Below are 25,943 nucleotides of genomic sequence, written 5' to 3' on the forward strand. Positions count from 1 at the left end.
TTGAGCGTGTGTGTTTGTTTGTGTGAGTAATTTGCCAATGACATTGGGGAGGAGGCAGGGTTTCAAAATGTTCTGTTTGTTTATGTCATAGTGAAATGAATCCCAGTTAGCCCTATTTGTCTTGAGGTGTTAAAATGCAGGGCCAAATGGAATCTGTGAAGTCACCACTACATCATCCTCTTATTGTGCGTTCAAGACAACTGGGAATTCAGAAAAAAACTAGGTCAAATCATGACGTCATCAGGTCGGAAAGTCAGAGCTCTGGAAAGAGGCCCCGAGTTCCCGACTTGGAATTCCGAGTTGGATGACCGTTCAAAACGGGTTTTCCAAGTTGGAGATTGTTTTTTTTTTACAGAGTTCCCAGTTGTTTTGAACACACTGAAGTCAGAGATTTCAGAGTTCCCAGTTGTTTTGAACACACTGAAGTCAGAGATTTCAGAGTTCCCAGTTGTTTTGAACACACTGAAGTCAGAGATTTCAGAGTTCCCAGTTGTTTTGAACACACTGAAGTCAGAGATTTCAGAGTTCCTAGTTGTTTTGAATGCGGCATCATCTCCACCTGGCTCTATTGGCTCTATGGCTCTTTTGTGATGTCAATGTTCTGTCTGGTTCTATTGTGATATCATCACAACAGATTCCATCTAGCCCTAATTTGATGTCATCTTCATGTCATATATAAATACTATCAAGGCAGATTCTGTGTGGCTCTCTGTCCCCATGTTGTGACATGGTGGTGTGCGTCAGGTCAGATGTTGGAGGGCCGTCGGCCCCTGGTGGTCCCCAGCGAGGCCCTCAGACGGGGATCTCTTGCCCGGTAGTGCTCGTTGAAGTCCAGTCTGAAGCTGAGGAAGCGCAGGCTCTCATCTGGACTAGTCATTATCAGCACCAGGAACTGCTGCACTATGCCCTGAGAAGGAGCACAACCAACCACAGATATTATCCACTGAACACTACCACAGACAACCAGACTGTCCTATCCACTGAACACTACCACAGACAACCAGACGGTCCTATCCACTGAACACTACCACAGACAACAAGACTGTCCTATCCACTGAACACTACCACAGACAACCAGACTGTCCTATCCACTGAACACTACCACAGACAACCAGACAGTCCTATCCACTGAACACTACCACAGACAACCAGACGGTCCTATCCACTGAACACTACCACAGACAACCAGACGGTCCTATCCACTGAACACTACCACAGACAACCAGACGGTCCTATCCACTGAACACTACCACAGACAACCAGACTGTCCTATTCACTGAACACTACCACAGACCACCAGACTGTCCTATCCACTGAACACTACCACAGACAACCATACGGTCCTATCCACTGAACACTACCACAGACAACCAGACGGTCCTATCCACTGAACACTACCACAGACAACCAGACGGTCCTATCCACTGAACACTACCACAGACAACAAGACTGTCCTATCCACTGAACACTACCACAGACAACCAGACGGTCCTATCCACTGAACACTACCACAGACAACCAGACGGTCCTATCCACTGAACACTACCACAGACAACCAGACGGTCCTATCCACTGAACACTACCACAGACAACCAGACGGTCCTATCCACTGAACACTACCACAGACAACCAGACTGTCCTATCCACTGAACACTACCACAGACAACCAGACGGTCCTATCCACTGAACACTACCACAGACAACCAGACGGTCCTATCCACTGAACACTACCACAGACAACCAGACGGTCCTATCCACTGAACACTACCACAGACAACCAGACAGTCCTATCCACTGAACACTACCACAGACAACCAGATGGTCCTATCCACTGAACACTACCACAGACAACCAGACTGTCCTATCCACTGAACACTACCACAGACAACCAGACTGTCCTAGTGAAAGCCACTGGGGTAGTGAGAAGAGAGTAAGACCCATACCTGGTAGAAGTGTGTTAGTATCCGTAGCTGAGAGCGCATTTTTGGTATGGTCTCCTGGAACTCTTGGATCCTCCTGTTCTCCTCTGCCTCCTTTTCAGCAGTCACGCCCCACTCACCCTGAAAACACACACACAGACAGGCAACATTAGAGGTGTCAAGTTTCAGACGGAACTTTGATGCTGTAGCATCAGGGTGGTATCAAAGTGTGGTACCAGAAACCCTAGACCCACTCCAATTTAAATACCACCCCAACAGATCCACAGACGATGCAATCTCTATTTCAGTCCACACTGCCCTTTCCCACATGGACAAAAGGAACACCTATGTTACAATGCTATTCATTGACTACAGCTCAGCGTTCAACACTATAGTGCCATCAAAGTTCATCAATAAGCTAAGGACCCTGGGACTAAGCACCAACCCTCTGCAACTGGATCCTGGACTTCCTGACGGGCTACCCCCAGGTGGTAAGGCTAGGTAACAACACATCCGCCACACTGATCCTTAACACAGGGGCCCCTCAGGGGTGCGTGCTCAGTCTCCTCCTGTACTCCCTGTTCACTCATGACTGCACGGCCAGGCACGACTCCAACACCATCATCAAGTTTACCGATGACACAACAGTGGTAGGTCTGATCACCAACAACGACGAGACTGACCTCCTCCCTGTTGGCTGAGACCTGGCCGTGTGGTGCCAGGACAACAACCTCTCCCTCAACATATCAAGACAAAGGAGACGATTGTGGACCACAGGAAAAGGAGGACCGAGCACGCCCCCATTCTCTTCGACGGGGCTGTAGTGGAGCAAGTTGAGAGCTTCAAGTTCCTTGGTGTCCACATCACCAACAAACTAACATAGTCCAAGCACACCAAGACAGTCGTGAAGAGGGCACGACAAAACTTTTTCCCCATCAGGAGACTGAAAAGATTTGGCGTGAGTCCTCAGATCCTCAAAGGGTTCTACAGCTACACCATCGAGAGCATCCTGGTTGCATCACTGCCTGGTATGGCAACTGCTCGGCCATCCGACTGCGAGGCACTACAGAGGGTAGTGCGTGCGGCCCAGTACATCACTGGGGCCAAGCTTCCTGACATCCAGGTCCTCTATACCAGCCGGTGTTGGAGGAAGGCCCTAAAAACTGTCCAGCCACCCGCGTCATAGACTGTTCTCTCTGCTACCGCACGGCAAGCAGTACCGGAGTGCCAAGTCTAGGTCCAAGAGGCTTCTAAACAGTTACTACCCCCAAGCCATAAGACTCCTGAACACCTAATCAAATGTCTACCCAGACTATTTTCATTGCCCCCCTCTTTTACACCGCTGCTACTCTCTGTAGTTACAGTGCCTTGCGAAAGTATTCGGCCCCCTTGAACTTTGCAACCTTTTGCCACATTTCAGGCTTCAAACATAAAGATATAAAACTGTATTTTTTTTGTGAAGAATCAACAACAAGTGGGACACAATCATGAAGTGGAACGACATTTATTGGATATTTCAAACTTTTTTAACAAATCAAAAACTGAAAAATTGGGCGTGCAAAATTATTCAGCCCCTTTACTTTCAGTGCAGCAAACTCTCTCCAGAAGTTCAGTGAGGATCTCTGAATGATCCAATGTTGACCTAAATGACTAATGATGATAAATACAATCCACCTGTGTGTAATCAAGTCTCCGTATAAATGCACCTGCACTGTGATAGTCTCAGAGGTCCGTTAAAAGCGCAGAGAGCATCATGAAGAACAAGGAACACACCAGGCAGGTCCGAGATACTGTTGTGAAGAAGTTTAAAGCCGGATTTGGATACAAAAAGATTTCCCAAGCTTTAAACATCCCAAGGAGCACTGTGCAAGCGATAATATTGAAATGGAAGGAGTATCAGACCACTGCAAATCTACCAAGACCTGGCCGTCCCTCTAAACTTTCAGCTCATACAAGGAGAAGACTGATCAGAGATGCAGCCAAGAGGCCCATGATCACTCTGGATGAACTGCAGAGATCTACAGCTGAGGTGGGAGACTCTGTACATAGGACAACAATCAGTCGTATATTGCACAAATCTGGCCTTTATGGAAGAGTGGCAAGAAGAAAGCCATTTCTTAAAGATATCCATAAAAAGTGTTGTTTAAAGTTTGCCACAAGCCACCTGGGAGACACACCAAACATGTGGTAGAAGGTGCTCTGGACACAGCTGAACACACCATCCCCACTGTCAAACATGGTGGTGGCAGCATCATGGTTTGGGCCTGCTTTTATTCAGCAGGGACAGGGAAGATGGTTAAAATTGATGGGAAGATGGATGGAGCCAAATACAGGACCATTCTGGAAGAAGTCTGCAAAAGACCTGAGACTGGGAAGGAGATTTGTCTTCCAACAAGACAATGATCCAAAACATAACGCAAAATCTACAATGGAATGGTTCAAAAATAAACATATCCAGGTGTTAGAATGGCCAAGTCAAAGTCCAGACCTGAATCCAATCGAGAATCTGTGGAAAGAACTGAAAACTGCTGTTCACAAATGCTCTCCATCCAACCTCACTGAGCTCGAGCTGTTTTGCAAGGAGGAATGGGAAAAAATGTCAGTCTCTCGATGTGCAAAACTGATAAGACATACCCCAAGCGACTTACAGCTGTAATCGCAGCAAAAGGTGGCGCTACAAAGTATTAACTTAAGGGGACTGAATAATTTTGCACGCCCAATTTTTCAGTTTTTGATTTGTTAAAAAAGTTTGAAATATCCAATAAATGTCGTTCCACTTCATGATTGTGTCCCACTTGTTGTTGATTCTTCACAAAAAAATACAGTTTTATATCTTTATGTTTGAAGCCTGAAATGTGGCGAAAGGTCGCAAAGTTCAAGGGGGCCGAATACTTTCGCAAGGCACTGTACATGTACATATTACCTCAACTAACCGGTGCCCCCGCACATTGACTCTGTACTGGCACCACCTTGTATATAGTCTCGTTATTGTTATTTTACTGCTGCTCTTTAATTACTTGTTACTTTTATTTCTTATTGTTATCTGTATTTTTTTTAACTGCATTGTTGGTTAGGGCATTTCACTGTAAGGTGTACGTACACCTATTCTATTAGGCGCATGTGATTAATACAATTTGATTTGAAAGCGTAACCAGTACCATGTCTTCACTTCAGTAACTGAGTAACTAACACCCATACTAAACTGTTACAGATTCCCACTCTATGACCCCAGCATTCTCCCCATAGAGACATGACCTTCAATGTCTTCTCTACTCACATACTTCTCATTCATGTAAACACACTCAACGGCCAATATTTAAAGTTAATATAAAATCCAATCCCCCCCCATCACTGACCAACAGCTTCTGTCACCCCAAACCCTCTTCCCTTGGACCTCAGTCTTATTTACAAGCTATTAAAAGAGAAACTTGGCAAACGCAGAGGCTGTGTTTGTTTTTCTAACACTTAAGAGTTTAATGCTCTGATGCTCAGGACCTGTTAAATCAATAGAATGACAACACCACCAGCATGGCCAATGGCCATTAAGGGGGGAACTTGAGTTGGCCCCTGGCTGGGTTCCAGACGACTTAGAACAAACAGGACATGGGACTCTGAAGACTACATGTTCCTCCAATTACGCTCTATAACTAAAAGTTATCATCATTATAAGTAGTTGAATTGGGCCAGTACACACCGGTACACCTCAAATGTTCTACTGCTTGAGTACCGGCACCTCTTATAGAATATTGGCTTAAAAATAGTGCAGAGTACCAGAACCTAAATATAAACAGTGCAGGTAAGGCTGTGGCAGTCACGAAACTTCGTCAGCCGGTGATTGTCAAGCAAATAACTGCCAGTCTCACAGTAACAGACCACATTCAGCATCCCCTGGCTTCCACACTGATGCAGACCTTTGGAATGTCTACATTTCAAAAAGTCTAATAAATTCATGTAATACAGCCCACACTTTCACAATAAATCCATGTAATACAGCCCACACCTTCACAATAAATCCATGTAATACAGCCCACACCTTCACAATAAATCCATGTAATACAGCCCACACCTTCACAATAAATACATGTAATACAGCCCACACTTTCACAATAAATACATTATTTTAGTCAGGTCTAAAGAAACATGATATGAAGAAAATGTAGTCTATTTCAGAAGAACAGAATAGCATATTCTGAGTTGTCCTTATGATAGGTCCTGATCTGGCTATGCCAAATGGCTGTGGGCTACACTCATTTTGCAGACAAGATTTGCTTAGAATTCCGTGGCATTATTTTATAGTATGAAGAATACAATTGAACAAAGCTGAATAAAATATTAAGGATACCTTCTCCAAACGATTTGAGGGAGCGCCCACATGCGGCTATTCTGTGTTGAGCAGTTAACAAAGAAACAGGTACTCCTTAATTTAGAGTTATTTATGTACCTTTAGTTGTGATACAAATGTTGGGCTGTATGTATTGATTTTTTTTATATATTCTAAGGCTGCATGATGTGACTAATGATGATAAGAAAAAAGTTGCTTGAAAGGCATGAGCTCTGCTTTGTTTTTGTGCAGGCTGTACACACTTCATCAGTCTCTCATTCACAATTTGACAAGCACTTGATAATGACTCGAATTACCTAGCGGCATCCCCTTTTGTGGCCGTAATGCCCCTAAAAAAAAGCTCCTCCAACTCACATGGCGCCCCGTCACGTGATCTAGTCTTTCTCACAGGTTACAAGTGAAGACAGACACATCGGGGACGCAATGCACCCGTCTTTATCTAATTCCGAGGTGCATATTGAAGATATTGGAAGAACTGTGCACATTTACTTTTCGTCAGCCAAAAAGATGAGTAGGCCTAATGAACTGCAAAACCACTAGCCTATGTCAATCTACTATCCCCCATAGTACTAAATAATATATATGTGAAATCTGTTTTAATTTAGAATGGACCATTATCATGCACCTGTCTAGAAACTGGGGCAGAGGGATAAAAATACATCTAGGCAATTAAATAGCAAAAATGGAGGACGCGTTTATTTTCATGCCAGCCAGGCAGGCTATACTCTTGTTGTAAATATAAGCTATGTGTTTAATATTAGGAAAGCTTAAAAAATAAAATATAGTAGGCCTAGCCAATAGAAAGCTGATGGGATCCTCCTCTTTTTAATAGAAGCCATCACTCTGTTTTCTCACGCAATTGCATAGCCTATAGAAATGTTACTCTCATGAAGTGTTTGATTAGATTTTCGAATACATTTGCATTCATTTCAGAGTGATTAGAGGGACAATAGAGTGCTGAGTACTAGGCAGTTAGCAAGTTTGGTAGGCTACTGAAGAACAGCAGCATCAGAGCTTGGAGAAGCCTAATTACCCTGACTAAACAGTCATGTGGCATTTGACTGCCTTCATGACTCGTGACCGCCAGTGTGGCGGTAATACGGTCACCGTAACAGCCCTAAGTGCTGGCACCCATTTCAGTCCACTTCAAGCCCCGATCCTTCTACCTCAGAATCCCTCTGCTTCTTCCGCTCCTCGTACTGCAGCCGCAGGGTGAGTTCCTCCAGGGCAGAGCGGTACAGAGAGTCCTGGGCACTCTGGAACTCTATGATCTGGTCAAAGATCGCCCTCAGCTGGTTCAACAAGGACTGAAGAGAGGATAGCGGGAGAGAAAAACATTTGAGATGACATTAGAGTTTATTAGTCACATGTACAGGGTCGCAGATGTAATAGCTGGGTACAGGGAAATTCTTAAAGGGATACTTAGAGATTTTGGCAATGAGGCCCTTTATCTACTTCCCCAGAGGCAGATGAACTTGCTGATACCATTTGTTAAGTCTCTGCATGCACTTTGAAGGAAGTTGCTAACTACCGCTAGCGCAATTGCTAACTAGCGTTAGCACAATGACTAAGTCTATGGGTATCAGCTAGCATGCTAGTAGATATCCATAGACTTCCAGTCATTGCGGTAAGACTAGTGAGACTAGCATTGGGTCACAAAACTACCTTCAACTTCCTTCATACTGGACACAAAAACATGAAAGTTTATCCACAAGTTCATCTGACTCTGGGGAAAATAGATAAAGGGCCTCATTGGCAACATCCCGAAGTATCCCTTTAAGCGCCAACAGGGCAGGTCAAAGAGAAGTGGACGTCAGTAAGTGTCTGTTAGAGTGTATGAGCATACGTGTGCGTCTCACCCTGCTGTTGGTGTCCAGTAGGCAGCGGGAGATGACAGAGTCTAAGAATCTTTCGTGGGCAGCGATGATGTGGTCTAGATCCTGGGCCTTTTCTACCTTGTTCCACAACTCATCCCAACAACACTCTAGCACCTGTATACATACATACACACAGAGACCCAGACAGCCAGAGACCCAGACAGACAGGGGAGGAGGGAGCGTGTGAGAGGAAGAGGCTAGGTGAACTCAGTGGTCTCTAGATAAATGAATGAAAAGTACGACCCCTGACCTCGAAGGTGATGTAGTACTGCATCTGGTGGATGAAGTGGACCATCTCATTGGCCAGGATGTGGCACTGGTGCAGCACGCCAGACAGCTCTGTAACACAACATCTAACATGTTACCCTGGCTGCCTTATCTACAGCTCTTTGGTACAAGACTCCCTCTGCTGGAGGTGAGAGGGAACTGCATGGTTGTGTGTATGTGTATGTGTGTGTGTGTGTGTGTGTGTGTCCTCACCTGGCATGCTCTTAAGCAGCTTGGCGTTGCACATCTGTCCCTTCCAGATGTCGGTGAGGATGTACTCCATACGCTTGGCTCGCCACAGGAAGTTGAACACCCGCAGGTAGTGGCTCATGCACTCCCGTGTGAACACCTGCCACAGCCAGAACCAGTGAGAGAAACAGAAAGCAAGAAGAGAGACAAAGGAGACACCAAATTAGACAGAGAGAAAGACAAAGGAGACAGAGTGAAGAGAGAGAGACTGCGTGAACACCTGTCACAGGGTAGCACAGCATTTACACATGTTCTCTCACCACATCACAGAACAACACAAAACCAGCCAGCACTTGACTTCATCTAACATGGTTGACTGGTGGCCTGTGAATGAACATGTATAACAGAACAGAAAGAAACAACGTTCAGATGCTCCAGGTGGGCTTTTATGGATGAATGAAGAGAGAAGAGGAGAAGCTTATTGGATTGTTTGTGAGGGTGTGTGTGTGTGTGGAGAGAGACAAGGCAACACCAGATAGGATGGTATGTGTATGTATGTAAAGTATTGTGGTTACCGTGGCGATAGGACCCTCTACGTGGTAGTCTAAACTGAAGACATCCCAGCCCGTATCCCCGGGAGACACCTTCAGAAGGAGCACAGATGGGTTGATGACCAGGCTTTAGTTCAGAGGGATAACATGGTGCCAGTTGACAGTTTGAAAAGTTGACAGTTTGAAATCTAATAGGTAGTGACACGTGTACATCCAGCATCCAGACATCAACCATCTAGGCTTCAGCTCAGAGGGCTAACAGTCTTGAGCCACGGGTTACCAGGTTGTGTTTCAAACCCCTGACTCAATACCATGTTAGCCCACTGAGATAAACCCTATGACAGCAGTAATGGTACGAGCTGTAGCCCATGACAGCAGTAATGGTATGAGCTGTAGCCCATGACAGCAGTAATGGTATGAGCTGTAGCCCATAACAGCAGTAATGGTATGAGCTGTAGCCCATGACAGTAGTAATGGTATGAGCTGCAGCCTACCTCCAGCAGGCGTACGTCCAGTCTCTTGAGGATCTCAGCGTTGTCATACTGGGCGTTGGTGGCCCTCACGGCTGTCTCCAGGATGCCTGTCAGGTTGTGTTGGTACAGAGTGGTGGCTGGGCGGGCCAGCTCTGGTCTGAAGGAACAAACACTAAGGTCAATAAATATGACATATAGGATGGTGTGTGTGTGTGGTGTGTGTGGTGTGTGGTGTGTGGTGTGTGTGTGTGGTGTGTGTGTGTGTGTGTGTGTATACGAACTTTAGCAGGTCCATGAGGTGGCGTATGAAGTCTCCCTGGCCCAGCAGCAGGTATCGTCTCATGGCCTGCAGGTGCTCCAGCAGCAGATAGTTCTGGTTGAGCACATTCAGCAGGTACTTGCTAGTTTCAAAGTAGGCTGCATCTATCTTCCCCTGGAACGCCCCCTCCAGGTCTGATAACAGCTCTGCAGCTACAGAGAGAGAGTTATTATCTGTGGTCATTATGTGGGTACTGGAGTTGGCACTACATGATGCATATTAAACTCATCTCTCAGACCGTTTTCTGAACTCTGTATCTATAATTCAAGATAGAGTCTGCATCCCAAATAGCACCCTATTCGCTTCATAATGCACTACTTTTGACCGGGGGCTTCATAATGCACTACCTTTAACCCTTAAGGTTATGGTCAGAAGTAGTGTACTATAAAAGGGAATAGGGTGGCATTTGGGACAGACAGGGTAAAAATACAACCCAACCCCTCCCCTTCCAACGGCAGTCAGTATGCAGTCATTCCCCTCAAGGACGAGGCTAAGGAAGGAACTGTAAAACCATTGATCAGCGACGGAGAGAGGAGCGAGACTAAATCCAGTCGATACGACAGTAAGTACCATAACAGTACAACCAGTTCTGATGCCAAACAGATCAATGTGGCTCTGCTCTCACTAGCTACAAACACTACTATGGCAAGACCAAGGCTTCTCTACTCTGTCGAAAGACACTGCCTGCTCAATACACACTCTCTGGAGGTATATTATGTACAAATGTGTACCAAACACCAAATGCCTGTGTTGTATTGAGCTAGCCACTGACAGGCCCCTTTCACAGTGTGTTGGGGTGGGGGAGAGAGGTCAGAGAGCGTACCATCTTTGGGGGAGTCTGTAGACTTGGAGGCCGGGGTGATTTTCCCTGGTGAGGTTCTGTCATGGCACACCTGATGCAGGAAGTTAATGGACTTTCCAATGAGCAGAACCTACAGAGACAGAAGAGAAAGAGAGAACGAGCAAAAGTGACATGTGAATGCAAAGTTGGTATTTTCTACGTTGAGGATGAGATAATTGGTGTTTGTGTGTGTGTCTACCTTGCGGGCCTGGTCCATGGTGATGAAGGTGGGTATCATGGACTTCCTCAGTGAGTACTTGTCGTGCCACAGTCTGTCTGTCTTCACCGTGGGGTCAGACGCCACAAAGAACTGCAGGGAGAGGAATCCCCATCACAATCACACCTTAAAAGACAGGACTCAACGATATCCGAACAACACAGGAGATTACTACAACAATGGATACTTATTACAGTAATGGAAAGAAAGTGAATGGTGGTTCCATCTCTCAGTCATGATCGTCACTGAGCCAGTGGTTCAACTTGAAAACCAAAATAGATGCTGATAAGTAGACATCAGTGTTACAAGGTGAAGACTTCTCTCCTAGGGGGTACAACAAGGGGGATTGAAAAGCCTTTTAGTAAACAAAAAGTATATATATAAAGTTAGATTTTAATTTCCGCTCTTCTTGTCATAATGAGTGTTTACAGTCTAACGCCACCTCCCAGCCGCCCCCTGGGCTGACAGAGGTGCCTGTAAGCTTCAGAGCCATACCCTCATTCCCCTCTGCTGGGAAGGAACAGCTCCATAACTATCACTTAGCCCTGCTACGGGGAGGGTCAATACAGGGGGCTTAAAACCAGTGTGCCCTTTGTAACATTCCCTTCTGAGAATAGCTCGGCAGTCGGTCTTGAAAGCCGCTACAACTCTCCTGTGCTCTGTGCTTGCCCAATCAGCACTTAGTCTCAGGTAGACAGAGTCTGAGAGGGCGATTCAGCAGCAGGTGCATTAGGACTAGATTCACGGTCTTCTAATGTCCTGTAGTTGTGGAGACAGGGAGATGGATGGAGAGCAAGGACAGAGATAGGAGAGAGAGAAGAGAGGGCCATCACTCAGTTCCCCATTACCGTTCTCTCATCCATCCTCATTTGGAAGGCCGCCGTACCCCTCCCCCGACCCCCTTTCCCTCCATCTCAGCTCAGAGATTAACCTGTCTGTCGGAGTCCACTTCAGCCTGAGCTCAGCTACTACCGTCCGGACTCTGACCTTGACAAACTAAAGGAAGTGTGTGTGCATTATATTTAAGCAATAAGGCACAATGGGGTGTGGTATATGACGGGCTGTTCTGATGCACAACACATCGCGGCGTGCCTGGACACAGCCCCTTAGCTGTGCCTTATTGCTATTATAAACTGGTTACCAACGTAATTAGAGCAGTAAAAATAAATGTAAAAGCGGTCATCAAGGCCACCCTAGTTTGAGAAACAGACGCATTCAAAGTCCTCAACTGGCAGCTCCAGTAAATAGTACCCGCAAAACACCAGTCTCAACGTCAACAGTGAGGAGGCGACTCCGGGATGCTGGCCTTCTAGGCAGAGTTCCTCTGTCCAGTGTCTGTGTTCTTTTGCCAATCTTAATAAAAAAAATGATTGGCCAGTCTGAGATATGGCTTTTTCTTTGCAACTCTGCCTAGAAGGCCAGCATCCCGGAGTCGCCTTTTCACTGTTGACGTTGAGACTGGCTACAAAATGTAGCCTGTAAATCGAACCCACAAATGTTGATGCTCCATATACTCAACTAGACTAAAGAAGGCCAGTTTTATTGCTTCTTTAATCAGAACAACAGTTTTCAGCTGTGCTAACATAATTGCAAAATGGTTTTCTAATGATCAATTAGCCTTTAAAATGATAAACTTGGATTATCTAACACAACATACCATTGGAACACAGGAGTGATAGTTGCTGATAATGGGCCTCTGTACGCCAATGTAGATATTCCATTAAAAATCTGCTGTTTCCAGCTACAATAGTCATTTTCAATATTAACAATGTCTACACTGTATTTATGATCAATTTGATGTTATTGTCATGGACAAAAAAAAATGTGTGTATATGTACACACACACACACACACACACACACAGTTGAAGTCGGAAATACATTTAAACTCAGTTAACAATTCCTGACATTTAATCCTAGTGAAAATTCCCAGTCTTAGGTCAGTTAGGATCACCACTTTTTTTTGAGAATGTGAAATGTCAGAATAATAGTAGAGATAATTATTTATTTCAGCTTTTATTTCTTTCATCACATTCCCAGTGGGTCAGAAGTATACTAATTGAGTGTATGTAATTGGTAGCATTGCCTTTAAATTATTTAACTTGGGTCAAACGTTTCGGGTAGCCTTCCACAAGCTTCTCACAATAAGTTGGGTGAATTTTGGCCCATTCCCCCTGACAGAGCTGGTGTAACTGAGTCAGGTTTGTAGGCCTCCTTGCAAGCACGCGCCTTTTCAGTTCTGCCCACAAATTGTCTATAGGATTGAGGTCAGAGCTTTGTGATGGCCACTCCAATACCTTGACTTTGTTGTCCTTAAGCCGTTTTGCCACAACTTTGGAAGTATGCTTGGGGTCATTGTCCATTTGGAAGACCCATTTGCGACCAAGCTTTAACTTCTTGACTGATGCCTTGCAATGTTGCTTCAATATATCCACATCATTTTCCTCCCTCATGATGCCATCTATTTCGTGAAGTGCACCAGTCCCTCCTGCAGCAAAGCACCCCCACAACGTGATGCAGCCATCCCCGTGCTTCACGGTTGGGATGGTGTTCTTCGGCTTGCAAGCCTCCCCCTTTTTCCTCCAAACATAATGATGGTCATTATGGAATAACAGTCCCATTTTTGTTTCAACAGACCAGAGGACATTTCTCCAAAAAGTACAATCTCTGTCCCCATGTGCAGTTGCAAACCGTAGTCTGGCTTTTTTATGGCGGCTTTGGAGCAGTGGCTTCTTCCTTACTGAGCAGCCTTTCAGGTTATGTTGACATAGGACTTGTTTTACTGTGGATATATATACTTTTTTACCTGTTTCCTCCAGCATCTTCACAAGGTCCTTTGCTGTTGTTCTGGGATTGATTTGAACTTTTCGCACCAAAGTGCGTTCATCTCTAGGAGACAGAACACGTCTCCTTCCTGAGCGGTATGACGGCTGCGTTGTCCCATGGTGTTTACAGTTGCGTACTATTGTTTGTACAGATGAATGTGGTACCTTCAGGCGTTTGGAAATTGCTCCCAAGGATGAACCAGACTTGTGGAGGTCTACAATTTTTTTCTGAGGTCTTGGCTGATTTCTTTTGATTTTCCCATGATGTCAAGCAAAGAGGCACTGAGGTTGAAGGTAGGCCTTGAAATACATCCACACGTACACCTCCAATTGACTCAAATTATGTCAATTAGCCTATCAGAAGCATCTAAAGCCTTGACATTTTCCAAGCTGTTTAAAGGCACAGTCAACTTAGTGTATGTAAACTTCTGACCCACTGGAACTGTGATGCAGTGAATTATAAGTGAAATAATCTGTCTATAAACAATTGTTGGAAATATTACTTGTGTCATGAACAAAGTAGATGTCCTAACCGACTTGCCAAAACTATAGTTTGTTAACAAGAAATTTGTGGAGTGGTTGAAAAATGAGTTTTAATGACTCCAACCTAAGTGTATGTAAACTTTCGACTTCAAATGTATGTATGTATGCATGTATGTGTGCATGCATGTATGTATGTATGTATGTATGTATGTATGTATGTATGTATGTATGTATGTATGTATGTATGTATGTATGTATGTATGTATGTATGTATGTATATATATATATATAGTGTGTACATTAAATATATGGTGTGTGTGTGTGCGTCACCTCATGGTAAGTGTCCTCCAGCTCTCCGTCGTAGATCCAGCGGTAGAGGAAGTTGAGGATGGGATGTGACACCAGGCTGAGGATGTGCTGCACCAGAGCTCTCATCTGAGGGTCCCCTGTCTTCCCATAGGCATGGACCGCTGACGCCAGTTCCCCCCCCTTCCTCCCTACACACACACACACACACACACACACACACACACACACACACACACACACACAAAACATTTGAACCACACACGTTATTTAAACAGATTCTTTGATGGTACCAATCAGCAGGCGCCACAGACACAACTCTACCTTGGCAGAAGTCAACGAGGGCAGCCAGGGTTTTGAGGCGGACTTTCGGGTCGTAGGTCCAGACTAGGAGACGTCTGAGGGTCAGACTGCTCTCCACTCCCAGGTTCACTCCCTGGTCATCCTCCACCTGCAACTGTCAAACACACATTAACATATCCTGTAGCCTACATGGGCTTTTCCTCTTGAAGGGCTAAGAACAAAAGTTAATTCACTTGAATAAGGCAGTACAGTGTTTTGAGAGGTAGAGAAAGGTGTGTGTCTTACCTGTGAGTGCAGCACTGCCAGAAGTCTGTAGTACTCCTTCAGTTCCTGATGCAGGGAGGCACAGAAGCTCTGTCCCACCAGGCCAAAGGCTCGGTCCAGACTGCGCGAGTCAGTGTACTTCCTGATCTTGTTGTGGAGCCAGCCCAGCTCAGCCAATCGGCTACTGGTGTCCCTCAGAGACTTACAGAGCACCACCTAGGGACACACTGGAGAAGTTACAACAGGAGAATGCACACGCAGGCACAAAATACAGGGAATACTGTGAATATCTGTCAAAGTAACCCATTTAATATGTGAAGGGGTTGCCAGGTTGGTAGTTAATTATCCCCGTGTGTACCATCTGTCCTGTATGGCTCCCCACAGACACGAGAAACTCACAATCGGAAAACGGGCCTCTCCTGCTGCCAGGTTACCATTCAGTCACTCACACACAAGTACGCCACAACCCGCCATGACTACAGCAACAACAAAGGAACAGCAGCTCTGCTCTTTAGCCCAGAATCATGAATAGGAACACATCAGCTGTATTATTACAGAGCCCTTTGCCAGTAGGGGGACCATTAGAATTCAAGATTCATCCCTTTCACACCCGTTTGTTCAGAATTCATGTAACTTTTTTTAAATGGTAGTCAGAGTGGCCCTTGTTTCACAGATTGAAGACATTCGCCAAGAAGCCTGGAGCCAAAGAGGTCTGCAGTCTCTCTCTGCTGACGGAGTCGTCTTATGAGGACGAGGTGTTGATACTCACCGTCTCTACTTTAGACAGAATAATAAAACATGATTGTCTCTAATAATGTTCCATTTCTGTATTCTGTTCTAATTATTCCGGAAACCGTGTTAAATTGAATAGGGCTTATAGCGTAACTGATGACTTCAAAAAGACCTCGGGAAACACCCTTGACGGCTAGATTTGGCTCCCGTGTTCTCGTCCGATACAGTGATCCGAGGCCAGCGCAGTGACAGCAGGCTATTTAGAACGCTGAGAAGATGTATAGCTGAAACAGGTCGACTGTAATTTGTAGGAATATTAGAAGGGAGGAAAGTTGTAATGAATCCTTGATGGATGATAGAGGTACACCATCGATGTGGCTCCTAACCAAAGAGCCAACTATTGATCTGTCAAGCTTTTACCCTTTTTAGAAACAGATCATCAGCCTTGATGTCACCAGCACTACAGCTGAATCTGAAAAACGCTGTCGGTCGGTTCTACAACAGCCTTGATGTCAGCAGCACTACAGCTGAATCTGAAAAACGCTGTCGGTCGGCCGGTTCTACAACAGCCTTGATGTCAGCAGCACTACAGCTGAATCTGAAAAACGCTGTCGGTCGGCCGGTTCTACAACAGCCTTGATGTCAGCAGCACTACAGCTGAATCTGAAAAACGCTGTCGGTCGGCCGGTTCTACAACAGCCTTGATGTCAGCAGCACTACAGCTGAATCTGAAAAACGCTGTCGGTCGGTTCTACAACAGCCATGATGTCAGCAGCACTACAGCTGAATCTGAAAAACGCTGTCGGTCGGTTCTACAACAGCCATGATGTCAGCAGCACTACAGCTGAATCTGAAAAACGCTGTCGGTCGGTTCTACAACAGCCATGATGTCAGCAGCACTACAGCTGAATCTGAAAAACGCTGTTGGCCGGTTCTACAACAGCCTTGATGTCAGCAGCACTACAGCTGAATCTGAAAAACGCTGTCGGTCGGTTCTACAACAGCCATGATGTCAGCAGCACTACAGCTGAATCTGAAAAACGCTGTCGGTCGGTTCTACAACAGCCTTGATGTCAGCAGCACTACAGCTGAATCTGAAAAACGCTGTCGGCCGGTTCTACAACAGCCATGATGTCAGCAGCACTACAGCTGAATCTGAAAAACGCTGTCGGTCGGTTCTACAACAGCCTTGATGTCAGCAGCACTACAGCTGAATCTGAAAAACGCTGTCGGTCGGTTCTACAACAGCCATGATGTCAGCAGCACTACAGCTGAATCTGAAAAACGCTGTCGGTCGGTTCTACATCAGCCATGATGTCAGCAGCACTACAGCTGAATCTGAAAAACGCTGTCGGTCGGTTCTACAACAGCCATGATGTCAGCAGCACTACAGCTGAATCTGAAAAACGCTGTCGGTCGGTTCTACATCAGCCATGATGTCAGGGAGTCAGCTAGCGATGAAACAGGGTAATCTGTCAATAACTGGTCTAGCTAGTATGGATGGAAGTACGGCGCTGTCAACATTAAACAATTTAGTCATTTAGCAAGACGCTCTTATCCAGAGAGACTTACAGGAGCAATTAGGGTTATGTGCCTTGCTCAAGGGCACAGACAGATTTTTCACCTAGTCAGCTTGGGGATTCAAACCAGAGACTTTCGGTTTCTGGCCCAACGCTCTTAACGTCTAGCCTACCTACCATGGTGTGTGTAAACACAACACGTTGACTAACTAACATATACGCAGTTTACAAAACATTAGGAATACCTGCTCTTTCCATCACTTGTTAAATCCACTTCAATCCGTGTAGATGAAGGGGAGGAGACAGTTTAAAGAAGGATTTTTAAGCATTGGGACATGGATTGTGTGTGTGTGCCATACAGAGGGTGGATGGGCGAGACAAAACACTGAAGTGCCTTTGAACGGGGTAAGGTAGTAGGTGTCAGGCGCACCGCACCGGTTCGTCAGGGAAATATTTCAGGAACAAGGTGCACAAACTGAAATACCAAAGACACCTTGGCTTGGACATTGTTCACGTATGACCGAATGTTCACGTCACCTTGGAGTCGATCTTGTAGCAGTTGTCTGTGTTGCTCATCTTAATGAACTTGCCGTCGATCCCCTGGAAGACATACAGGATGTCTCTGACCAGTGCAGCCTCACCAACCTCCGCTGGAGAGAAGAAGAACGAGGGATTCAGAAAAACAACAAAAAGTAGGACAACATTAACGAAAGCCATAAAAGTTACAGTACCAGTCAAAAGTTTGGACACCTCATCATTCAATTGTTTTTCTTTATTTCTAATATTTTCTACATCGTAGAATAACAGTGAAGACGTCCAAACTATGAATTAACACATGGAATCATGTAGTAAGCAAAAAAGTGTTGAACAACTACATTACTACATGATTCCATGTGTGTAATTTCATAGTTTGGACGTCTTCACTGTTATTCTACAATGTAGAAAATAGTACACAAAGAAAAACCCTGGAATGAGTAGGTGATGTATCTCTCTGTATATCTATTTATGTCAGCCCTCAACCCTGTCAGTGGAGCACTAAGACAAATTAAATACCGGGAGAGCAACTAAACGGTTTATGAAATGAGGCGATTCTTACTGCAGAACAGGAACATTTCATTGCAGACTTGGTACATTTCCCTCAGACCTAATCTCTTTCTGTTTAATATTGAGTATTCAGTTTGCAGAGCCACTGTGCAGAGTGTCTTTTACCATTACAGGCCCCCTACCCAACTTCTGCCTACGTTACAAAATGTCCTCCAACCGCGACGCATGTCCCAACTACGCCATGTAGTTCCATACACAAAACGTAGGCTTATACATCCCAACAATGTCAGTCCCCACCCCCAACTAACCAGTGAGGTCCCCGTCATGGCGTGGCCTGGGGGCCCGGGTGGACAGGGGTGGGGGGCCGAGCGGGGCCCGTGAGGTAGGTGCTAGGGCGGAGGTGTTGGGGAGGGCCCACGCCAGCCGAGAGCCCAGCTGCTGCCCTGCTGTCTGGGGTGGGTGTCTGGAGAGAGCAAACATAGAAATGTTTAATGGACCATTTTGTATGTTTACATCTGTGTAACTATAGACATGTTTTCTCCCCCTCGACATGCATAACTCTTCCCCTATACATGTTGGTTCTCCTAATGCAAACTGTCTTGTAGGACCATTACCACTAATAGCCTGTTAATGAGGGACTCTTGCCTTTCGACAGCAGAGAATGGCTTTAGAGTCACACCACTGTAGCGATGCCTCAGCTCCAAATGACTTTTATAGTGTTGATGATGATCCACTCAACCACCCACTAATCAGATACTTACCCTGGCACTAGACGAGTATAGCCAGACTAATTATACACAAGTGCTTGTGGGGTTGTGGAGAAGGACATGCATAATTGATGCTCACAACGGAATGGAAATACCCTGCTACAACAAATGGCTACAAAGAAAAATACATTTTTAAACATGTCCTACTAATTTAAGACCCCTTCATATTCTGAAGGTGCATTGGTTATGCAGGTGCGGTGCTGAGCTACAACAAACGCATGCACTCCCTGCGAGTCCACAGGAACAAGACTGAAGAAAGTCTAGACTAGAGTCATGTACGACTGACTATGGAGTCCTGGGTGCTGACCGGACAAACAGGGTTCCATCAATTGGTCTTACCCAGCCAGCAGGGGCTGAGGGGTGGGTGTGGGCCCGTTGAGGGAGTACACCCCCAGGCTGCTGATGCCACTGGTGCCCATGCTGGTGGAGATCTGGGAGCCCCCGGGCCCCAAGCGCTCGGGGTAGCTGAGGGGCAGGCTCCCGGGCCGAGTGCAGTAGAACGGGGTGGAGTGGGCGTCCCGTGGGAGGGCCTGGGCAAACAGTGCCCCATAGCTGCCAACCTGGGAATGACACGCTATCAAATCAATGATGTATCAATTAAATAATCAAATGTGGAATAATATAGAACATTTACTAGAATAGCTATTTCTGCTATTAATGGAGTTTTACAGAACTAACATGGCCGCGATGGAATTACTGTTTGTGATGATGCAGTCTGGAGGATAATAATGCTTTCATTTTCTGTATCTACAGTACCAGTCAAAAGTTTGGACACAAAGGTTTATCTTTATTTCTACTATTTCCAACATTGCAGAACAATAGTGAAGACATCAAAACTATGAAAAAACACATATGGAATCATGCAGTACCCCCCCCCCCCCAAAAAAAAAAATAAAAAAAATAAATCCAAATATATTTTATATTTGAGATTCTTCAAAGTAGCCACCCTTTGCCTTGATGACAGCTTTGCAAACTCTTGGCATCTCTCAACCAGCTTCATGAGGTAGTCACCTGGAATGCATTTCAATCAACAGCTGTGCCTTGTTAAAAGATCATTTGTGGAATTTCTTTCCTTCTTAATGCATATGAGACAATCAGTTGTGTTGTGACAAGGTAGGGGTGGTATACAGAAAATAGCACTATTTGGTAAAAGACCAAGTCCATATTATGGCAAGAACAGTTCAAATAAACAAAGAGAAACGACAGTCCATCATTACTTTAAGACATGAAGGTCAGTCAATAAGGAAAATTTCAAGAACTTTGAAAGTTACTTCAAGTGCAGTCTCAAAAACCATCAAGCGCTATGATGAAACTGGCTCTCATGAGGACCGCCACAGGAATGGAAGACCCTGAGTTACCTCTGCTGCAGAGGATAAGTTCATTAGAGAGTTACCAGCCTCAGAAATTGCAGCCCAAATATATGCTTCACAGATGTCAAGTAACAGACACATCTCAACATCAACTGTTTAGAGAAGACTGCATGAATCAGGCTTTCATGGTCGAATTGCTGCAAAAAAGCCACTATTAACGGAGACCAATAATAAGAAGAGACTTGCTTGGGCCAAGAAACACAAGCAATGGACATTAGACCGATGGAAATCTGTCCTTTGGTCTGATGAGTCCAAATTTGAGATTTTTGGTTACAACCACCATTTCTATGTGAGAGTAGGTGAACGGATGATCTCCGAATGTGTGGCTCCCACCGTGAAGCATGGAGGAGGTGGTGTGATGGTGTGGGGGTGCTTTGCTGGTGACACTGTCAGTGATTTATTTAGAATTGAAGGCACACTTAACCAGCATGGCTACCACAGCCTTCTGCAGTGATATGCCATCCCATCTGGTTTGCACTTAGTGGGACTATCATTTGTTTTTCAACAGGACAATGACCCAACACACCACCACGCTGTGTAAGGGATATTTGACCAAGAAGGAGAGTGATGCAGTGCTGCATCAGATGACCTGGCCTCCACAATCACTCGATCTCTACCCAATTGAGATGGTTTTGGATGAGTTGGACCGCAAATTGAAGGAAAAGCAGCCAACAAGTGCTCAGCATATGTGGGAACTCCAACAAAACTGTTGAAAAAGCATTCCAGGTGAAGCTGGTTGAGAGAATGCCAAGAGTACAAAGCCAATACAAGCATGGCTACTTTGCAGAATCTAAAATCTAAAATATATTTTGATTTGTTCAACAGTTTTTTGGATACTACATGATGCCATGTGGGTTATTTCATAGTTCTGATGTCTTCACTATTATTCTACAATGTAGAAAATAGTAAAAATAAACAAAAACCCTGGAATTAGTAGCTGTATCCAAACTGTTGACTGGTACTGTATATATAGCTATGGTTAGTGTGTGTGTGTGTGTGTGTGAGTGAGAGAGAGAGCGAGCACTATGGTGTAATGACAAGTATACCCACCCTGGACGGTTTCCTGGGGTCCTCACATAGACTGAGCAGCAGGTATAAGACGGACCACCTGTGTTTCAGCACCCCCTGTTAACGGAAAGCAAAACACACAGATTCTCAATTGGTTCTCCTTTCAAAGCCAATACAAGTATGCATATGCACCAGGGTATTTGGAACAGAAGACTGACCTGAGTCTGCAGCTTTCTGTGGAGCTCAGAGAACAGGGCAGCGTCACCCTCTCTCCTCTGCTTCAGCACTGGAGAACCAAAGGACAAGACAAACAGAATCAGACCACTAAATAAACAGACATAGACCAATTCCAAAAACACAAGTTGATTAAAAGGGGCTCAACTCCACTCCGAAAAAGGGTAAGTGCTTTTTTAAACTTTACTATGCTTAGCGATCGATAAGATGGTCAGTAGTGGCATTACTCCGACTACAAACAAAATGTATTGAGATTTACTATTATGGAGACTTAACAACCACATTTCTTTATTGTCAAATGTACCTTTAACACGAGACAGAAAAGCTCTACTGGAAAACAACGACAAAAGACCACATTAACAAAGGATGCATGTTTGCAAAGGAAACAGAAAAAGCGCAAACCAGTGATGTGCAGATGCCACTTTCGACTGTCGAGATGGACCCTCAAAGAGGATTCACTCAGCAAACCTGTCCAGTTTAGGTCACTCCCATTACTGTCTCTAATAATAGGTCATAGGTCACTCACGTTCTTTTTTGATCTTCTCTGACACTAGGAACTCATCCCTCTCAATGGTGGGAGCATAGTTACTCCCGACGACTCTCACAGCATACTGGAACTGGTGGGCTACTTCAGCTGAAATGTGAAATAGGGTTGAGTTGAAGTATTGAGCATGGAATATCGGCTTTTCCTAAACCGTGTCACTACTGGTGAATGAATCTTTCAGACTGGTTCAAATCTTACAGATGCAGAACGTTTCCCCTAAATCTGTAGCTAGCGCCCAATCTTACACTTTCTGGTAGTCACAAAACGTGGAGAAACATGCCTTCAATTGTGCAGGCAATACCACCACATTTACATAGAAAAATACCCAAAATGTCCCTTGTCTATCACCAATGTTTCAAATATAAATATATCCTACTCAAAAAAATAAAGGGAACACTTAAACACAATGTAACTCCAAGTCAATCACACTTCTGTGAAATCAAACTGTCCACTTAGGAAGCAACACTGATTGACAATAAAGTTCACATGCTGTTGTGCAAATGGAATAGACAACAGGTGGAAATTATAGGCAATTAGCAAGACACCCCCAATAAAGGAGTGGTTCTGCAGGTGGTGACCAGACCACTTCTCAGTTCCTATGCTTCCTGGCTGATGTTTTGGTCACTTTTGAATGCTGGCGGTGCTTTCACTCTAGTGGTAGCATGAGACGGAGTCTACAACCCACACAAGTGGCTCAGGTAGTGCAGCTCATCCAGGATGGCACATCAATGCGAGCTGTGGCAAGAAGGTTTGCTGTGTGTCAGCGTAGTGTCCAGAGCATGGAGGCGCTACCAGGAGACAGGCCAATACATCAGGAGACGTGGAGGAGGCCGTAGGAGGGCAACAACCCAGCAGCAGGACCGCTACCTCCGCCTTTGTACAAGGAGGAGCAGGAGGAGCACTGCCAGAGCCCTGCAAAATTACCTCCAGCAGACCACAAATGTGCATGTGTCTGCTCAAATGGTCAGAAACAGACTCCATGAGGGTGGTATGAGGGCCCGACGTCCACAGGTGGGGGTTGTGCTTACAGCTCAACACCGTGCAGGCGTTTGGCATTTGCCAGAAAACACCAAGATTGGCAAATTCGCTGCTGGCGCCCTGTGCTCTTCACAGATGAAAGTAGGTTCACACTGAGCACATGTGACAGACGTGACAGAGTCTGGAGATGCCGTGGAGAACTTTCTGCTGCCTGCAACATCCTCCAGCATGACCGGTTTGGCGGTGGGTCAGTCATGGTGTGGGGTGGCATTTCTTTGGGAGGGTCGCACAGCCCTCCATGTGCTCGCCAGAGGTAGCCTGACTGCCATTAGGTACCGAGATGAGATCCTCAGACACCTTGTGAGACCATATGCTGATGCGGTTGGCCCTGGGTTCCTCCTAATGCAAGACAATGCTAGACCTCATGTGGCTGGAGTGTGTCAGCAGTTCCTGCAAGAGGAAGGCATTGATGCTATGGACTGGCCCGCCCGTTCCCCAGACCTGAATCCAATTGAGCACATCTGGGACATCATGTCTCGCTCCATCCACCAACGCCACGTTGCACCACAGACTGTCCAGGAGTTGGCGGATGCTTTAGTCCAGGTCTGGGAGGAGATCCCTCAGGAGACCATCCGCCACCTCATCAGGAGCATGCCCAGACGTTGTAGGGAGGTCATACAGGCACGTGGAGGCCACACACACTACGGAGCCTCATTTTGACTTGTTTTAAGGACATTACATCAAAGTTGGATCAGCCTGTAGTGTGGTTTTCCACTTTAATTTTGAGTGTGACTCCAAATCCAGACCTCCATGGGTTGATTAATTTGATTTCCATTGATAATTTTGTTGTCAGCACATTCAACTATGTAAAGAAAAAAGTATTTAATAAGAATATTTCATTCATTCAGATCTAGAATGTGTTATTTTAGTGTTCCCTTAATTTTTTTTGAGCAGTGTGTGTATATATATATATATATACACATACTTACTCTGACGATTCTATGGTGTTGGTACTTGAGACAAAATATCCACAGGAAAGTATTATTAAAATGACTTCAAAACGCGGTTCTGTGTGTGTGGCAATCAAGATGTGTTTGCTCATGATCAAAGGCACGTGACAAGACGGTAAGTCCATGCATACTAACAGGTGTTAACATGGTTTTGAGCATGTGCCAGGTGATAGAAAATTAAACTTCAGTACCTGCGCTCTAAAAAGTCGGGTAAACAATACTTTCGGGTGAATATTTTGTCTCATATTTCGAGCAGCTGAAAGACTAGCTGCACGGACAACCGGTATAGTAAGTTCAAACGTAATTGTATTCAACATTCTGGCTTGTAAGGAAAATGTCCACGATTGTGCAGTGCTTTGTTTCAGACTGTATACCAAGAATTGGTATCAGTCAGATTTATTAGGCAAACTTTCTGGCAGCCTGGCAAACCAAGCTAGCTATCCCTAACTAGCTAACTTACTTGAACAAGGCGTGGTTGGACTGTTGTCAACCGTATCTGCAGCTACCTATATGTAGTTATGACACACTTTTGGTAGTTAGCTAGTTAAAGCCTTGGATGTAGCCATCACCTAAATACAAATAAGGGTCGAGCTAACGTTAGTTAGATGGCTAGCTGGGGTCCATACATAGCCTACCATCTCTGACTTGGCTGGCTAGGTGTACAGTTACTAGCTAGCATTGGCTGTCACACAAACTTGACTTAACTAAAAACGTAGTTGGCTACTGTAGCTAGATGGCGAGCTGAACGCTGGTATACAACTGTTATATCAGCATCACTGTTAAATGTTAGCTAGCTAGCTAGCAACAGACCAGGCTAGCTGCACATAACCGCGCCTGGGCAATCTAACAAGCTAGCATCATAGCTACCTTCGCTCTTCCCAGTGATCCTGCAGCAGAGACTTTGGAGGAGGACGTTGGGGGATTTTTGATCTAGGGCAGCCATTGCGTTGCAGTCTTTAGTTTTCCTTATCAGACACCAGCGATACTACTGGATGCAGTTGTACCCACTACGATTGTTCTTGCTTTGGGTTTTCACTCTCAGTAACAGCCATTTTAACGGAACCCGCCGAAACCGTCCTGACTGGAGGCGTTGCTAGCAAGAAGAGATGGGAAAAATAAAAGAAAATATTACCCTCCAAAACAAGGCAATGGCGCTAAAGGTTCCCATCTCAGTTGTTCCTAGCCTTCGCCCCATGCTTATGGTGGTCAAATTGTAAGCTAAGTAGATAGCTAGTTGACTGTTAATTTTGAAATACATTTTCAATGTTATTATTTTTTTTAATTGGAATTAATTGCAATGAAAGACAGCCGTATCGAAAGACAGTTATTTTGCATTTCAGAACCAGGAGTGTGGACAGTTCCCAGACTTGGGGTACAAGGCAAGTATTTCATGACCCACGTAGTGGACAACTCTCTGTCTCTGTCTCTCTGTCTCTCGCTCTCAATTCAATTTCAATTCAAGGGCTTTATTGGCATGGAAAGCATATGTTAACATTGCCAAAGCAAGTGAAGTAGATAATAAATAAAAGTGAAATGAACAATGCAAATGAACAATAAACAT

The 25,943-nt window shown here is 45.1% G+C and overlaps 1 protein-coding gene across 2 annotated transcripts; it reads right to left on the bottom strand.

The window, feature by feature from the left end:
- Window positions 1-478: 478 nt before the first annotated feature.
- On the bottom strand, window positions 479-25,533 carry LOC110495682 (gamma-tubulin complex component 3 homolog). Of its 2 annotated transcripts, none has more exons than XM_036952042.1 (21): window positions 25,250-25,533; window positions 22,377-22,484; window positions 21,835-21,902; window positions 21,659-21,733; window positions 19,578-19,798; window positions 18,780-18,934; window positions 17,965-18,077; window positions 15,197-15,391; window positions 14,933-15,059; window positions 14,633-14,799; window positions 10,978-11,088; window positions 10,761-10,869; window positions 9,900-10,089; window positions 9,640-9,775; window positions 9,170-9,238; window positions 8,619-8,754; window positions 8,389-8,477; window positions 8,121-8,252; window positions 7,428-7,568; window positions 1,944-2,060; window positions 479-907 (listed from the first exon to the last, which is right to left on the bottom strand). In XM_036952042.1, exons 1-21 carry the CDS (start codon window positions 25,323-25,325, stop codon window positions 746-748), a joined length of 2,697 nt encoding a protein of 898 aa, XP_036807937.1. In that variant the 5' UTR covers window positions 25,326-25,533; the 3' UTR covers window positions 479-745. The 2 variants fall into 2 exon arrangements, with proteins under 2 accessions (XP_036807937.1, XP_036807936.1); XM_036952041.1 differs by having other exon boundaries at window positions 14,933-15,065; window positions 25,250-25,531.
- Between the last annotated feature and the right edge of the window lie 410 nt (window positions 25,534-25,943).

This window comes from Oncorhynchus mykiss, chromosome 18, assembly GCF_013265735.2.
Source record: "Oncorhynchus mykiss isolate Arlee chromosome 18, USDA_OmykA_1.1, whole genome shotgun sequence".
Taxonomy (NCBI): domain Eukaryota; kingdom Metazoa; phylum Chordata; class Actinopteri; order Salmoniformes; family Salmonidae; genus Oncorhynchus; species Oncorhynchus mykiss.